Below are 14,873 nucleotides of genomic sequence, written 5' to 3' on the forward strand. Positions count from 1 at the left end.
AGGTGTGACGCCGGTGTAGCGCAGCGCTGCATGGGTGTTGCAACGGGGTGACTCGCCCCGGGGACCCCCAGCCCCGGCGGGGGGGGGCCTTGCACGGCTCCCCGTGGGGTGGCTGCCTTGCACCCTGCACCCTGCCTCTACCTCTACCTTTACCTTTAACCCTTACGTCGAACCCCGCCCGGCGCCGGGAGCAGGGCGAGGCGGGGCGGAGGGGGCGCAAAGCCTGCTGGGACTTGTAGTTCCGCCCCCGGGCCACGTGACGGGGCGGACCGCGGGGGGGACTCCAGCTCCCAGCGTGCTCAGCGCGGCGGTGCGGAGGCGCTCGGAGCTCGGGTAAGGGCCGGGCGCCCCGGACACGCGCGTGTGCGGGGGGGGAGGGGGGGGGGTCGGGTTTGGGGGTCACCCCGCTGCATTGCACAGATGTGTGCAAAGGAAGGGTCAGGTTTTTCGGGGGGGCCACCCTGCTGCATTGCACACGCGTGTGCGGGGGGGGGTCGGATTTGGGGGTCACCCCGCTGCATTGCACACGTGTGTGCAAGGGGGATCAGATTTGGGGTACCCTGCTGCAATGCACACGTGTGTGCAAGGGGGGGGTCGGGTTTGGGGGGGGCACCCCGCTGCATTGCACAGTGGGAGGCCGGCACCCTTCCCCATTGCACATGGGTGTGCAAGGGCAGCAGGCAGGCTTGTGCACACCCCCCCCCCCATTGCACACGGGTTGCTGTGCCCCCTCCATTGCACACAGCTGTGCAAGAAGGGGGGGGATGACACCTGGGCTTAGCCACAACCCCCCTGTGCACATGCGCGTGCAAGCGTGGGCTCACGCTGAGGCTGGATGAGCCCTTCCCTCCCGCAGCCTCGCTCTGCAAAAAACCCCAGAACGCCCCAAATATCGCACCCTGCTAGTGCAACACCCTGTGCTCCTGTTTATGGGGGGGGGGGGAAAACGCTCCCCGCCGCGCGCAGCCCCGACTCACCCGCTTTGCTCCCGCCGCAGCGCCCGTCGTGCCGGATGCTGCGGAGCCGCGCGGCGACGGTGACAGCGGCGGTGACGACGACGGCGGCGCGGCGGGGCTCCGCCATGGCCGAGGGCCCGGTGGCCCGCGCCATCCGCGCCAAGCTGCGGGCGGCCCTGCAGCCCACCCACCTGCAGGTGCTCGACGAGAGCCCCCGGCACGCCGGCCCCCCCGGCGCCGAGAGCCACTTCGCCGTGGTGGTGGTGAGCGGGCGCTTCGCCGGGCTGCCGCCGCTGCAGCGGCACCGCCTCGTGCACAGCGTCCTGCGCGCCGAGCTCGCCGGGCCCCTGCACGCCCTCGCCATCGTCGCCCGCACCCCCGAGCAGTGGGGCGCCGACCCCCACGTGCCCCCCCGCCCCGCCTGCCTGGGGGGGGCCAAGCACGAGCGCCCCGGCGGCCCGGCCGCATCCTGACCGCCCCCCCGTCCCGGGACAGGACTGCCGCGGCATCCCGGCCGGCGCAGCCCCCGGCGTCCAGACCGCTGCGGATTGGGGAGAATCGGGGCTTTTCCCGCGGTTTTCGGCCGTTTCTCTCCGTTTCGCCCCGAATAAAGCGCTCGTCCCGCCTCGCCCAAACGCACCGCTCCGAGCCCACAGCAGCCTCACATCGTGCTTTTTTTCCTTTTTTTTTTTCGCCTTTCCGTACACAGGGTGGGGTCGCTTGGGCGGGAGGGGTTTTTCTCGCTCTCTTTTGGTGTTTTTTTTCTTTTTTAATTCTTTACAAACATCTAAAAACTACACCACGGCACGACGCTGCATACAGACAGAACTACGCATGTTCTCTTAAAAAGACCAGCTACACCGAAGGACGGAGGAGGGAGGAGGAGGAGGAGGAGGAGGAGGAGGAGGACGCGGGAGGGGACACGAGATGAAGCAGGCCGCGCGCTCGCTCTCGCGGCCGGCCCGGCGGCTGCTCGCTCGGCTGGGGGGGCCGCGGCACCGGCAGCTCCCCGGCGCTCGTGCACGGACCCGAATTTCCCGGCCTGAGCCGCGGTGCTGCCTTCGGGCGCCTCTTTGTGCTTTGCAAACCGCTGCTGGTTTTTTTTGGGGGGGGCGTTTGTGCTCTGGGCGAGCGGAGGGGGGAAATTGTGGGAAAACGGCCCCCCCGGCCGCACGCCCGCCCTCGCCGCCTGCGCCAGCTCCGGCTATTGCATCCACTGGAAAAGCCTAGGAAAGAAAAACCTTTAAAAAGTAGTAGAAAAATAACGGGTGGGTCGGGGCGCGGGAGCTGTACGCCTGCTCCGTGCACCAGCCCCCCGCGCCCCGGGGGGGGGATTTGCACCCTCTGTGGGGGATTTGCACCCTTGGTGGGGGGATTTGCACCCTCAGCAGGGGGTTTGCACCCTTGGCGGGGGGGGGGTTTGCACCCTCGGGCCGGCCGTGCAAATCCCACCCACCGGGCAAGCGCTGCCCCCCCCATCCCGGGTGCAGCCCCGGGGAGCGAGAAGCCGGAGGGGAGCGAGCTCCGGCCGTGCCACCTGCCCCCCCCCAGCTTAATAACCGCAGGGCCCTAATTAGATTAACGAATTGGGCGCTATGGAGATGCAGCCCGCGGCCGCCCTGCCCGGCCCGGACCGCTGGGAGTTTTTGCACCGCCGCGCCGCGGACGCGCTGGGGGAACCGCCGCTGGCGTCACCCCGGGGTGCTGGCACCCCGAAATGCCGTGCGCCCCGAAATGCCGTGCGCCCCGAAGCGTCATGCACCCCGAGGTGCCATGCAAACCTCGGCGTTGCCCACCCCCAGGGGCTGTGCCCCCCGAGGTGCCCCCCAAGGCGCCCTGCACCCCAACGCCTCGTGCATCCCGAGCTGCCGCGCGCCCCGAAGCGCCGTGCACCCCCGGACGCCGGGGAAGCCGAGCCGCGGCCCTGCGCCCGCCTCGCCCCGTCGGCACCCTTCCTCCTCCTCCTCCTCCTCCTCCTCCTCGCCGCGTCCCCCCCACCGAGCGAGCAGATACTCACACGCGCGATGACACCGAGAAAAGAAACGGGGAGGGAGGGGGGCAAAGGGAAGGCGGCCGGGGGGGGGGGGAGGGAGAAGTGCAAACCAAAGAAAAAGAAAATATATATATATATATATATATATATCCCAAATGCTCCAAGAAGACGGTTCACAGTGTCTAAACGAGACTAATTCCCCCCCCCGGGGGAAGGGGAGGGGGGGCCCCGCGCGCCGCCCCTCACTGCAGCACTTGGCCCCGCGTCTCGGGCAGCTTGAGGGCGAGGGAGCTGCCGAGGGCCAGGGCGCCCGAGGCCAGGAGGATGGGCACCGCCTTGGTGACGCCCACGAAGGAGGTGAAGATGCTGATGCCCAGCACGGCCGCCAGCTTGCAGAGGGCGTTGAGGAAGCCGAACGCCGTCGTCCTGCGGCAGAGGGGAGAAAAGCCCGCTCGCGCGCCCCGCGCCCGGACGCCTGGGTCCCTTTGGGGGGGGGGTGGAGCCCCTTGGGAGCGTGCCGTCCCAGGGGCCCAGGCGTCCGGGCGGCGTACCGCTTGTCGGAGGGGTAGAGCTCCACGGTGAGCACGTCGAGGGCGTTCCAGGAGGCGATGCTGACGCCGCCGAAGAGGCAGAGCAGGGCGATCATGGCCGACTCGCTGTTGCCGAAGGAGAGGAAGAAGCAGCTCACGCAGGACATGACGCTGGAGCCGGCTGCGGAGACGCGGGGTCAGGGCGGCCGCCGGTTCGAGCCCCGCCGCGGAAGGGGAAACCGAGGCAGCGGCCCCCGGCGCCCACCCAGCATGCGCAGGCGGCCGATCTTGTCCATGAGGAGGGCCGAGACGATGTTGCCCGGCAGCACGGCCAGGGTGCCCAGGAAGCTCACGAAGTAGATCATGTAGGCGTTGTTGTCGTCGCTGAAGTCGAGCTGGCAGCCCTCCTTGTTGTGCAGGAAGGTGCTGTTGAGCACGCGGCTCTCGATGAACTTGTACTCGAAGAGATCTGCCGGCGCGGGGAGACGGGGGGCAGAGGGGGGCCGTGAGCCGGCGGCGGAGCCGGGGGGGGCACCGCGCCGTCCCGCCCCGCCGCTACCTGTGTTGTAGAAGACGGTGGAGATGAAGGTGCAGTTCTTGAAGAAGGTGTTGCTGGAGGTGATGTCCTCGAAGTAGCACTCCTCGAAGAGCGAGTCCTCGAAGATCACCGACTTCATCTTGAGGCCGATGAACCTGCCGGAGGCGGGAGAAGAGCCCGGCACTGAGTCACCGCCCACCCGTGCAATGAGTTTGCCGGGTCTCAGCCCGGTGGAGCCGATCCCACACACACACCCCCCCCCATTGCCCCCGCGGGGCCGGCGCGCGCGGAGACGCACTTGTCGTTGAAGTACTCGCCGTTCTGGTGGATCTGGTTCTCCAGGGTGAAGTTGAAGGTGAAGTGCTTCACCGTCTCGTGCCTGAAGAACTTGGTGCGCGAGGCGTACTCGATGCTCTGCAGGTGCTTGATCATGTCCGGGAACCAAACCGTCAGCCCGTAGTAACTGGGGAGCGGTGAGAGCGGGCTCAAGCCCCGCCGGCGCGGCGCCCACGTCCCCCCGCGGGGGCCCAGGCGTCCGGGCGCGGCGGAGCCCACCGTCCCACCTGAAGGACATGGTGAACCACACGGCCATCATCATGAGCGTCACGCGGCGGTACTCGGGCGCGAAGCACTGCTGGAAGTTGCTCCAGACCTAGGGCAGGGCGAGAGGCGGTGGGAGCCGGGGCGGCGCGGGGCGGGGGGGTGGCGGGGGGGGGGGCCGGGGGCCGCCGCGCTCACCTGCTGCGACAGGCTGCGGAACCGCACCAGCCAGCGGCGGTACCACGTGCCCGTGTCCGCCTGGATCTCGATGAGCTCGTCCTCCCGCTTGATGGTCTTGATGTGGGTCACCTGGGGGGGGGGGCGCGGGGACCCGTCGGGCAGCGCCGGGGGGGCCCTTCCCCGCCGCCTGCCTCAGTTTCCCCACCCGGGAAGCAGGGCTGAGCATCCCACCCCCCCCGCCCTGGACGCCTGGTCCCCCCCGGCAGCCACCAGCTCAGCCCGGGCTGGGCGGGGGGGGGGTCTTACCGAGAAGACCCTCTCGGGGTGGCCCTTGGCCCTCATGTTGGTGTCGTGGACCTGCTTGAGCACCATCCAGGCCTCGTCGTGCTTGCCGTTCTGCAAGGCAGAGCCCGGCGCTCAGCACCCGCGGCAGGACGCGGCCCTGCCCCGCGCGGCGGCTGGGGGGGGGTGGGGGGGGCCCTTACCTCCAGGAAGAAGCGGGGGCTCTCGGGCATGGTGGTGAGCGCCCCGATGGCGAAGACCGAGGGGAAGGCGCAGACCAGCACGAACACCCGCCAGCTGTGGAACTGGTACGCGGAGCCCATCTGGAAGCTCCAGCCTGCGGCGGGGGCCGGGATGGGGACGTCAGCGGGCGCCGCGCCGCGCCGAGACCCGGCAAACTCGTGCCACCGCCGCGCCGAGACCCGGCAAACTCGTGCCACCGCCGCGCTCCTGCCCCGGGAACCGTCGGGGCCGTCCCGTACCGTAGTGGGGGATGATGGCCCAGGCCATGGCGGAGGCGTAGATGCCGCCGATCATCCAGAACATGCAGAGCCAGCTCAGGTGCTCGCCGCGCTTCTCCTGCGCCAGGAACTCGGAGAAGTAGGAGAAGACGATGGGGATGGAGCCGCCGATGCTGGGGACAGAGCGGGCGTCAGCGCCGCCGCCCCGGCCCCGCACGGCGTCGAGACGGGGTGACCTCGAGGGTGGGGGGGCCCCGGACGCCTGGGCCCCCCTGCAGGGTGCTGCCCCCCCCTTACCCCACGCCCGAGAGCAGCCTGCAGAAGAGGAAGGTGCCGTAGCCCTGGACGAAGGAGGAGAAGAAGGCGAAGACGCTGTTGACGGAGAGGGAGATGAGGAGGCACTGCCGTCGTCCCAGCCGGTCGGCCAGCCCGCCCCACAGGAAGGCGCCCACCATCATGCCCAGGTACACGATGAGCCCTGGGGGGGGACAGTGCCGTCAGCAGGGCCCCCTCCGACCGGGGGGGCCAGATTCACACCACGATCGGCCTCCACCACGCCGTCGGCACGGCACTGAGCCTGCGAGCCCCCCCCACTCCTGCGCTGAGTTTCTCGGGTCTCAGTGGGGGGGTTGGGGGTTGCACCGCACCCGGTGGTGAAGGGGGGGGCTGGTGAGCCAGCAAGGGCGACAGGCAGGCATCTAGGAAGGGGGCCCAGGAGTCCTGCCCCCCCCCCAATTGCTCCTCTGGGAACAGCAGGAGGAGGAGGAGCTGGGAGGAAGCACGATGCCCAGGACGCCTGGGTCCTCCCCAGCCCTGTGATTAGTGGGAGCCGGAGTGTCTGGGCCTCCATTTGCCATCCCCTCCGCCAGGGCTGGTGCGGGGACCCAGGTGTCCGGGGATGGCTGGGCCCTGCTTTCCCCGCTAGCCAGTGCTGCCACCCACTCACACCCCCACACCTCCCCCCGGGCCCCCCCACAACCCCATTTCTCTGCCTGCCACCCCACATCTCCCTGTGCCCCCAGGTCCCTCCATGCCCCCTCATGTCCCCTACAGATCCCTGTCCCTTATGTCCCTTCAAACCACCTGTGTCCCCCCAAGTCCTTCTATATCCCCTCCTGTCCCCCCATGTCTCCCTCTGTCCCCTCCTCTGCCTCCATGTCCCCCGTGTCCCCCATGTCCCTCCATATCCTCTGCCCCCCCACATCTCCCTCTGTCCCCTCCATACCCCCTGTGTCCCCCTATGTCCCTCCCCCCATATCCCCTGACATCCCCTTACATCTCCCTCTGTCCCCTCTTGTCCCCCCTTATCTCTAGGTCCCCCCACGTACCCCGGTGTCCCCCATCCCTCCCATAGCCCCACATCTCCTGCTGTCCCTCTGCATCTCCCTGCGTCCCCCGTCCCCTCGCATCCCCCACGTCCCTCCACACCCCCGTATCTCCGTGTCCCCCCAGGTCCCTCCGTGTCCCCCTGTCCCCCTGTCCCCTGCGTCCCCCTGTCCCCCGCGTCCCCGCGCCCCGGCTCACCCAGCATGCCCTTGTTGGAGTCAGAGAGGCACATGTCCTTCTCGGCGCTGGGCAGCACGAAGCCCACCACGAAGACCTCGACGCCGTCGGCCATGAGGGCCAGTCCCAGGACGAAGTAGAGGGTCCACTGGAAGCGGCCGTGGCCGCACTCCTGCAGGATGAGCTCGTACTGCTGCGCCAGCTCCTCCTTGTCCTTCCGCCGCTGGCCCTCGGCGTCGTCGAAGGCGCCGCCGGCCGCCGCCTCGCCGCCCAGGCGCTCGCCGCCCTTGAGCGACTCGTTGCGGGGGATGCCCTGGTACTCGCCTTCGTAGATCTCGTCCTCCTCGTCGTGGCCCTCGGTGGCATCGCTGGAGGCGCCTTCCTCCTCGTTGGCCGCCTCGCCGCCCCGGTAGTAGCCGTCCTGCGGCGCGTAGTCTTCGTCGTCCTCCTCCTCCTCGAAGCGCGAGTAGGAGCGCTTGGTGTACTCGTCCTGCACGCGGTCCATGCCCTTGCTCACCTTCTTGGCCGCGTGCTTCTTCACCTCCTTGGCGATGTCCTTCGCGCCCCGGATGAAGGCCGTCCGGTCCCGGAAGCTCTCGTCCATGGTGCCCGTCGTTCGGCTCGGCTCGGCCCGGGGGGGTGTTGCGGGGGGGGGGGGCGCGCGCCTGGGTGGGGGGGTGCTGCCCTGACGGCCTCAAGCCCGGGGGCCGGGGGCGGCCGCGGGTCTCCGGCGGGGTGCGAGAGGCCGGGCTGCAGCGCTACCCATTCGCTTGGCGCGGGCGAAGGCGGCCGCGGGCCCCCGGGCGCCGGCCCAGACCTGCAGGAGCCCAGACACAAGCGGCTGCGGTTCAGGGGGTGGGGAAACAGCCCCACATCCCCCCCCGGCTTTGCAGGGCCCCCCCCCCCCCGGCCCGAGCTCCACTGCAGAGATGTACATGTTCCCTCTCCGCTCATTCAGAGGACCGGACACTTTAGAGGGACTTTGGCACCTATATTTCAGTAAGATTTAGGCACCCAAAGTGCACTGACCCGAGTCCATCGACCTGATTCGCCGCTGTCTAATACTGTGGCTGAGCACAAGCTATGGCGCTTGTTTGTCTGCCTCTGTCGCTTTTCCCCAGCTGCCTATTTGAGCCAGAAAACATTGGCACTTCGTATCTTTGAGGCATCAGCCCCTGTGCCAAATTCGGTTAGGCCAGGGTTTCCGGGGGGAGGGAGCGACACGCAGGCTGTGAGCCCACACGAGCGTCGTTTCATCAGCACTTCAGGGCTGGGAGAGAAAAAAAAGCTCTGTGCGAGAAGCGCAGGAGCGGCAGGGTTCGATACGGATGAGAGGAAGAACAGATCAGCCCAGACGAACAGATGGGCGAGACGAGCTGAAAGACGACTGGGTTGGGGCCGCCACGTCGGCCCTGCCGCGCAGCCCTGCCAGCCCGCTCTGTCCACCAAGGGACCTTGGCCCGCTCCGTCACCCCGGTGTCCCTCGGGGACGGGGATCGGAGCCCTGACCTCCGCCTGGCAGTGCCCCCCATCCAGACCCACAGCAGGGCTCCCAACAGCACCTAGCACCTGCCAGAGCAACTGGTCCCAGTACAGAGTGGGACAGATCCCACCAGCCCTTCTATCCACCCACCGGCAGGCCCGGGCCCCCCACGCCATGGGGACCCCCTGCCCCATTGACAGGGCCCCCCCAACTCACTCAGCCCATTGAGAAAAAAGCCCACTCCAGCCTCTCAATGGGGCCAGGCAGGTGGGGCTGGGCCATCAACCAATGAGCTTCAGGGGGCGTGGCCAAGGCACCTGCATCAATGGGGCTGTGGGGGCGAGGCCCAGCTGTTCAGCCAATGAGATTCAGGGGGCGTGGCCAGGCAGCTGGTTCTCCCCCCCATCCCCAAGCTCGGGGCACTCCTGGGCAGGGGGCAGCCGTGGTGCTGGAGGGGACCCAGGGACGGGGACACGGGGACCCTGGGGACGCTGCCAGTGCAGCTTGGCTGACCCCAGTGCACCCAACCCCGGCGCGGCGGCTCCCTGCTGACAGCGGGGGCCTGGGGACACCCCTGGAAGGGGGCCCCGCGCACCCAGCACCGGGGGCTCCTCCTGGCACCTAACCCCCGCGCTGGGCTTCGGCCCCCATCCGAGCGGGTCCGCCTGGGTCAATCCTGCAAGGGACAGGGGACGCGTGAGCCGACATCCCGGGACCGCTGGCCCCGGGGGACGGGGCTGCCGGGCCATGAGGCAGCGCTTCGCCCCGTCGTTTCCCCCCGACTGCAAGTCATCGCCGAAAACTAGGCCAAGAGCAGGCCTCTGCCTGGAGCCGAAATCCCCCGTTTCCTCGGGAGCCGCAGGCTGGAGCGGCACCGTGGGGCCTCCAGCCCGGCGTGGGGACAGCGCTCTCGCCAGCGGCACGCGTGCCACCGCGGACGGAGCTGGGTGCTGGCTGGGGACGCAGCGGCTCACAGGGTTGCTGGCGGCCGGTGACCCCCGCTATGCCCTGAGCCCCCTCCACGGCTGCGCGCCCGCGGCCTCGCCAACCTCTCCCTAAGGTCCCGCTGCAGGCGGTGGCAGAGCCCGCGGCACCCGTGGCTTCTCCTGCCACCCGGGTGGGTGCTGGGGACCCGCATCCGGGCGGGCTTTGCCCCTGGAGCTGCTGCCAGCAGCCCGTTGCCTGCAGGAGCCACGTGAAGCCCAGCACGGAGGGGGGGACGAGTGACCGCAGCTGCCCCGAGCACCCCAGTCCTGCCCTTCCAGGAGGGGAAACGCGACCCTAGAGGAGCCCCAGAGGCCCCGGCCCCCGTCGGCCAGGCCGCGATCCCGGGGAAGGACCCGGCGTCCTGCCGTCCCGCTGCCCCCGACCCACGTCCGGGCCTCCGGGGGGGGGACCCGCGTGCCAAAGCCAGCAGAGCCGCCCCAGCTCGTGACACGGATGGACCAGCAGACGCCAAATACCAGATCCTGAACCCCCTTGTGAGGGATCAGTGCAACCCCCCCCCCCCCAAAAAAAAGGCTATTTTTTATCACTGGCAGCACATCAATGGCTGGGAAAGGGACGCAGCCGTCACTGTCCCCCCCCCCCCCCCAAAAGCAAGGACAGGGCACAGCAGCAAGTTAAAATTAGCCCTTCCGATGCAGCTGGGGCCGCGCCGGCAGCGCTCCCCCGGGGCGGACGGGCGCCGTGGGGCATGCGGAGCGGGGAGCAGGCGCCGGCTCCGCACACAGCGCCGGGGACCCCGCAGCCCCCCCAGTGCGTCCCTCTCCATGCGTCTGTCCGTCCGTCTCCCTCGCTGCGGAGGTTCCCCCCACGGCGGGTCCAACCCAGCTGATTTCTGAATGAACCCAGGCGGCCGCTTCCGAGCCGCGCCAATGAGCTAATGCGCCCGCTGCCCTCTCCTCCCCGGCGCTTCCCTCCTCGGCTTAAACCCCGGCGGCATCCGAGGCTCCGGCAAGGAGCCGAGCCGTGGCCTGCTCCCACCCACAAGGTCATTTTGCGCCAGCCGGGCCCCCGGCTCGCTGCGGTGCCTCCCGCCGCAGCCGCGCCGGAGAGCGATCCGGGCGCCCGTGACGTATCCGCGCGGCGGGCGAAGCGCGGAGGACGGAGGGACCCCGAGAGCCGGCGGGGGAGAGGGGCCGCGGGCGCGCGGAGCAAGGTCACGGCTTGGCGAGGCCGTGTCGCTGCAGCCGGGCAGCCTCGGCGCAGCCGAGCGGCAATTTTAACATCCAGGCTTTGATCTTGCAAGGCAGCCAAAAAAAAACACCCCAAAATAGATAGCCCGCGGCCAGCACCCCATTGCTGCACGCACACGTTGCCGGCCTTGCTAGACCCAGCTTTAGGCTGAGCAACCACCGCCGGCCAAGGTTACTGGGCTCCGTTTCCCCCCGCTGAGCCCCCGCCGGGAGCCGGCGATGCTGGAGCCCTGCCGCCTGCCTCGCACCTCGGCAGCCCCCGGCACGGCTGGCTCGCAGCCCCCACGAGAGCGACCGGGGAGCGGAGCCTTAAAGCCCCCTGTCCCCAAGGTCATCTGCCCCCCCGCCTTCCCGGCGAGCCGCGTCGCTCCCCAAAAGCCCCCCGGATAAATAGCCGGTCCTCGGACGACCCCCCCCCAGCCACGGCTCCGGCGATCCCCGCTCGCGAGGCGGCCGGGTCGGACAGCGCGGGAGCGATGCCGAGGGGCTCTTAACCGCGCAGGGGGAGCGGGGGGGGGCGGGGGGAAGACGGCGCGAGGCTGAAGGCAAGGTTTTTCAGGACAAAATGGCCACACCGAGTGGCAAGGAAAAGCCGAACCCCTCATCCGTCAGCTCGGAGGATGCTAATTAAAGCAGCGGGGAGAGGAGAGGGGCGATCCGCCGCACAGAAGCCCCCGCCGCTCTGCCTTACCTGCCTCGGCCCTCGGCGGCTGCGGCCCTGGCGGGCACGAGGATGCTCCGGCAGGGATGCGGGGAGGAAGGAGCTGGCGGGTACCAGAGCCGGCGCTAGCGCCGCAGCCTCCGCCGCGCGCTGGGAGAGTCCATTGCAGCAGCCCGGCGAAGGGAGGCGGCGGGGAGGGCTGTGCTAAGCCAGCGAGGGGGGGGCGGGGGGGCCGCCGCAAAGCCGGGGGGCTCGCGCCGCTCCTCCGCTTCCTCGCCAAGCCGAAGGGAGGGCGATGGCTCCCCCCCGCCGCCCCCCCGGTGCCTGCGGGGAAGCTCTGGACGGGCTTCCCGCGTCAGCGCTCGCTTCCACCTGCTCCGCGGGAGCCGGAGACGAGCCGGGGTGAGGGCTGCGCGGCCCCCGGCCCCCCCGGCCCCCCCCTCCTGCTCCCCCGTGCGAGTGCAGCTCGGCGGAGGCCAGCGTGGCCTTTCGGGGGTGGATTTTGGCTCCTCGGCACGCAGGACGAGCCAAAGGCCCCCGGCACCGTTTGGGGGTGCGAAGGGGGCAGGCGGCCGTCGCGGGGAGGCAAAGCGGGGTGCAGGCTGCCTGGGCCAAGCCTCGCCAAGCCATGCGGCTCGTGCCCACGGCACCGCGGAGGCAGCTGCGCTGGATCCCGTGGGAATCAGGGCCAGAACGGGGGGAAAGCTGCATCCCGGGAGGTGCTCAGACCCGCCTGGAAAAGACCCCGAGCAATAGGTCCCGCTTTGGAAACACCCCTGCCACCTTCCAGCCAAGCTGGAGCTCCCTTTCCCACGAGGAAGAAAGGCCAGAAGGGCTGGAAAGGGAGGTTTCCCGGAGGAGCAGGAGCCCGAAGCTGCCCCAGGGGACGCAGCAGCGAGAGGCCCCCCCATGCGATGAGCTGAGCCGGCCTCAGCCGCCCAGACTTCGGCCCCGCGCTCCCTTAGCGAGACCAGGGCGAGCAAAGCCGCCCGCGAGGCTCAAGGCTGGAACGAGCCCAGGGGGGTGGGAACGGGCGGCCGGGCGCGTCGAGGGCAGCGCAGTGGGACTCCAGCACGGGGAAGGATTTCGGAGACTGGAAGCCGCCAAACCACTGAGCCCTGCTGGAAACAAGCCCCAAAATGGGGATGGAGCGGAGAAAGGCTGCGACCAGGCTGCTGGAGACTGGAGCAGGGAGGGGGGGAGACGACCCCATTCCCTGCTGCGTGGGCGCCCGCTTGGGCGCGCGGCCCCGGAGGGCTTTCGGGAAGAGACGTGCTCATCACGCGCCGGGCGAGCCGCGATTCGGAGCCTCATTGGCCTGGGCCGGACTGGTGAGCGCTGCCTCCCGGGGCCGGTGACTCACGCGCCGCGGCGTCACCGGCCAGCCCCCGTGTCCCCCTCGGTGTCCGCAGGCGGGAGCTGGCGCTGGGCCCTCGGGCGCAGCGTGCACCGCCGGAGCGGAAGGCGAGGTGGCAGGCACAGGGGACGGGCCCTGCCCCACCGCCTCGCGTCACGGCGCGTTTGCCACGGGCTGGAAAACAGGCGCGAGGGCGGAAAAGCAAAGGAGGCTCCGTGCGCGGCTGCGACAGAGCTGCCGCCCCAGGCGCTCCGGCTTCCCGGAGCGCAAGAGACGTCAGCCAGGGCTCAGCGGCTTCCCTCGGACGCTCGAGCCCTTGCACGATCTCGGCACCACGGTCGTCACGAGCTGCGAATAACCCCCTCGCCGCGAGCATCCCTCCCCAGGCAGCCGCACGACCTGAACGCCGCCAGAGCCCGACCCGCGTCCCCGCCGGTCCCAGCCCAGCCGGAGGGGTTACGGCCCTTGTCGATCCCTTCCCAGGCAGCCCGGACCGTGGCATCCCCCACCCTGACACCCCCCGAGAGAGCAGGAGGATCTAGTTTTGCCGGGAGCCGCTGTGAAAACAGCGGTCGTCGCCTCGCCGCACGCGCCCATCTCGCGGCGGCTTTGCAAAGTCCTAACGCGAGCGGCCGGCTGAGGCTGCCGTGAAATTAAATCCAAAGCCGGACAGCGAACGGCACAAAATCACAGGCTACAACTGTCCCGGGGCCGAGGCTCCTCCGGAGACGGCGGCGTTTGGCCGCTGGAGGAAAGCGCGCAGGGAGCAGCCGGAAGAAGGCGGGATCGGGGAAGCGGATGAAGATGCCGCGGAGCAGATTCAGACCCTGCGAGGAAGGAGGGGGCAGCGCGTCCCACCGGAGCGTCTACCTCTCACCGCAAGCTCCCGGCGAGCTCCGGGGTGGCCCGGCACAGCACCGCCTGCCCCCGAGTCCTCCCTGCCCCTACGCCGGGGCGGCAGGAGGGATTTCGGCATCTCGGGCTCCCTGCAAACACCTTCCTCGGCAGCTTTAACCCGCCAAGCCGTGACGTGGCGGGGACACGCTCCCTCCTGCCGCCTCCGCCGAGAAGGGCTGCGCAGGCAGGAGCTGGGGCGCACGAGCGAACAAGGTCACCCGGCCGCAGCCGCGTCGTGACCAGCCCGCGGAGACCCAGACACCTCGTTTTCAGCACGCGTTCAGGCCTGACTGATAGATTTACCTCCCTGGCATAATTATTTCCACTTCAGGAACGCTTTCATCCACGTTGCACTGTGGATTTTTGCAGGGGCTGTTTGTCGCCCAAACCTTAGCACCCAGATCTTCCCCGTCATCCCCTCTCCGACACCTCGCGTACACTTAAAGCATCAGCTCGGTGTTCCCAAAACAGTGCCCCGCTCAGCCCTCACCAGCCGGCTCCCCACCCGTCACAAATTCATCCCCCAGCACTGCCGCTGCCTCGGATTTGTTCAGCTTTAAGCCTCCAGCGACAGCAGTGCTTTTCCCTGCTGCACTGAGGAGTCCTTCCCTGCCCATCACCCCTCGCCGCAACAGCACGCCGCAGTCACTGCAAGCGCTCGCAGCTACCTCGTCGGCACCTAACAAAAGGCAGAGCATCACTGCTCTTAACCGCAGCCAGACAGACCCCGACGCTCCTTCAGCCACAGCCGAGAGGCGAGCTACCGCCCCGTGCGTGCGCACACCAGCACGAACAGCAGGTACGTTTGAAAACACACTCACCAGGCATCGCCCAGGAAAAACACCTACAGCCCAGCTGCCGCCGCCTGCTCGGGAGCAACCGGCACAGCCCCTCGCAGCTCCTGGCTTCTTAACCAGCTACGATTTAGTGCTAATTTACACCTGAGCCCAGCCTTCTCCTCCCTTTCCAGCTCCCCTCCTTAAAGCAGCAGCTGTGAAGCCACTTCTCATTTTCCTCCTGGCACAGGTGGAGGAGCTGGAGCCAAGCAGTGCAATGACTTCACCCCATCGCATTGTAAATCAACCACGGGCAGAAGAGAGGGGCCCAGGAGTCCTGCTTCCCCCGCTCACCGCTGCCCACAGCTAGATGAAGCTCGTGTTGTGCGCGTGCTGCAGTCTCAGCATCGGGACAGCAAGCGGTGGAACCGCTCCAGGCTGGACACGATCCAGCAGCGATCGCGAAGCACGTTCCTCGGAGGGAGGCTGAGCTGATGCAACTGTGCCAGGCTCTGGAG

The 14,873-nt window shown here is 69.0% G+C and overlaps 2 protein-coding genes across 2 annotated transcripts; one reads left to right on the forward strand and one right to left on the reverse strand.

Moving 5' to 3' along the window:
* The first annotated feature begins 241 nt into the window (after positions 1–241).
* On the forward strand, positions 242–1,609 carry BOLA1 (bolA family member 1). Its single transcript, XM_026121604.2, has 2 exons — positions 242–333; positions 998–1,609. The coding sequence occupies exon 2, from the start codon at positions 1,013–1,015 to the stop codon at positions 1,427–1,429; it is 417 nt and encodes a 138-aa protein (XP_025977389.2). The 5' UTR covers positions 242–333; positions 998–1,012; the 3' UTR covers positions 1,430–1,609.
* Positions 1,610–1,704: 95 nt separating this feature from the next.
* Positions 1,705–14,798, reverse strand: SV2A (synaptic vesicle glycoprotein 2A). Its single transcript, XM_064499133.1, has 13 exons — positions 14,710–14,798; positions 7,005–7,800; positions 5,778–5,958; positions 5,502–5,653; positions 5,223–5,356; positions 5,044–5,133; positions 4,756–4,866; positions 4,581–4,669; positions 4,316–4,480; positions 4,039–4,172; positions 3,745–3,948; positions 3,501–3,660; positions 1,705–3,375 (listed from the first exon to the last, which is right to left on the reverse strand). Exons 2-13 carry the CDS (start codon positions 7,585–7,587, stop codon positions 3,192–3,194), a joined length of 2,187 nt encoding a protein of 728 aa, XP_064355203.1. The 5' UTR covers positions 7,588–7,800; positions 14,710–14,798; the 3' UTR covers positions 1,705–3,191.
* Between the last annotated feature and the right edge of the window lie 75 nt (positions 14,799–14,873).

This window comes from Dromaius novaehollandiae, chromosome 29 (assembly GCF_036370855.1).
Source record: "Dromaius novaehollandiae isolate bDroNov1 chromosome 29, bDroNov1.hap1, whole genome shotgun sequence".
Taxonomy (NCBI): Eukaryota; Metazoa; Chordata; class Aves; order Casuariiformes; family Dromaiidae; genus Dromaius; species Dromaius novaehollandiae.

Coding starts and splice junctions, on each gene's coding strand:
- BOLA1 (XM_026121604.2), top strand. CDS start 1,013: ATGCTGCGGAGCCGCGCGGCGACGGTGACAGCGGCGGTGACGACGACG.
- SV2A (XM_064499133.1), bottom strand. CDS start 7,587: ATGGACGAGAGCTTCCGGGACCGGACGGCCTTCATCCGGGGCGCGAAG. Junction 5,654..5,777: donor AGGCTGCTCTCGGGCGTGGG/GTAAGGGGGGGG, acceptor CTCTGTCCCCAG/CATCGGCGGCTCCATCCCCA. Junction 3,376..3,500: donor CTCTACCCCTCCGACAAGCG/GTACGCCGCCCG, acceptor CCTCTGCCGCAG/GACGACGGCGTTCGGCTTCC.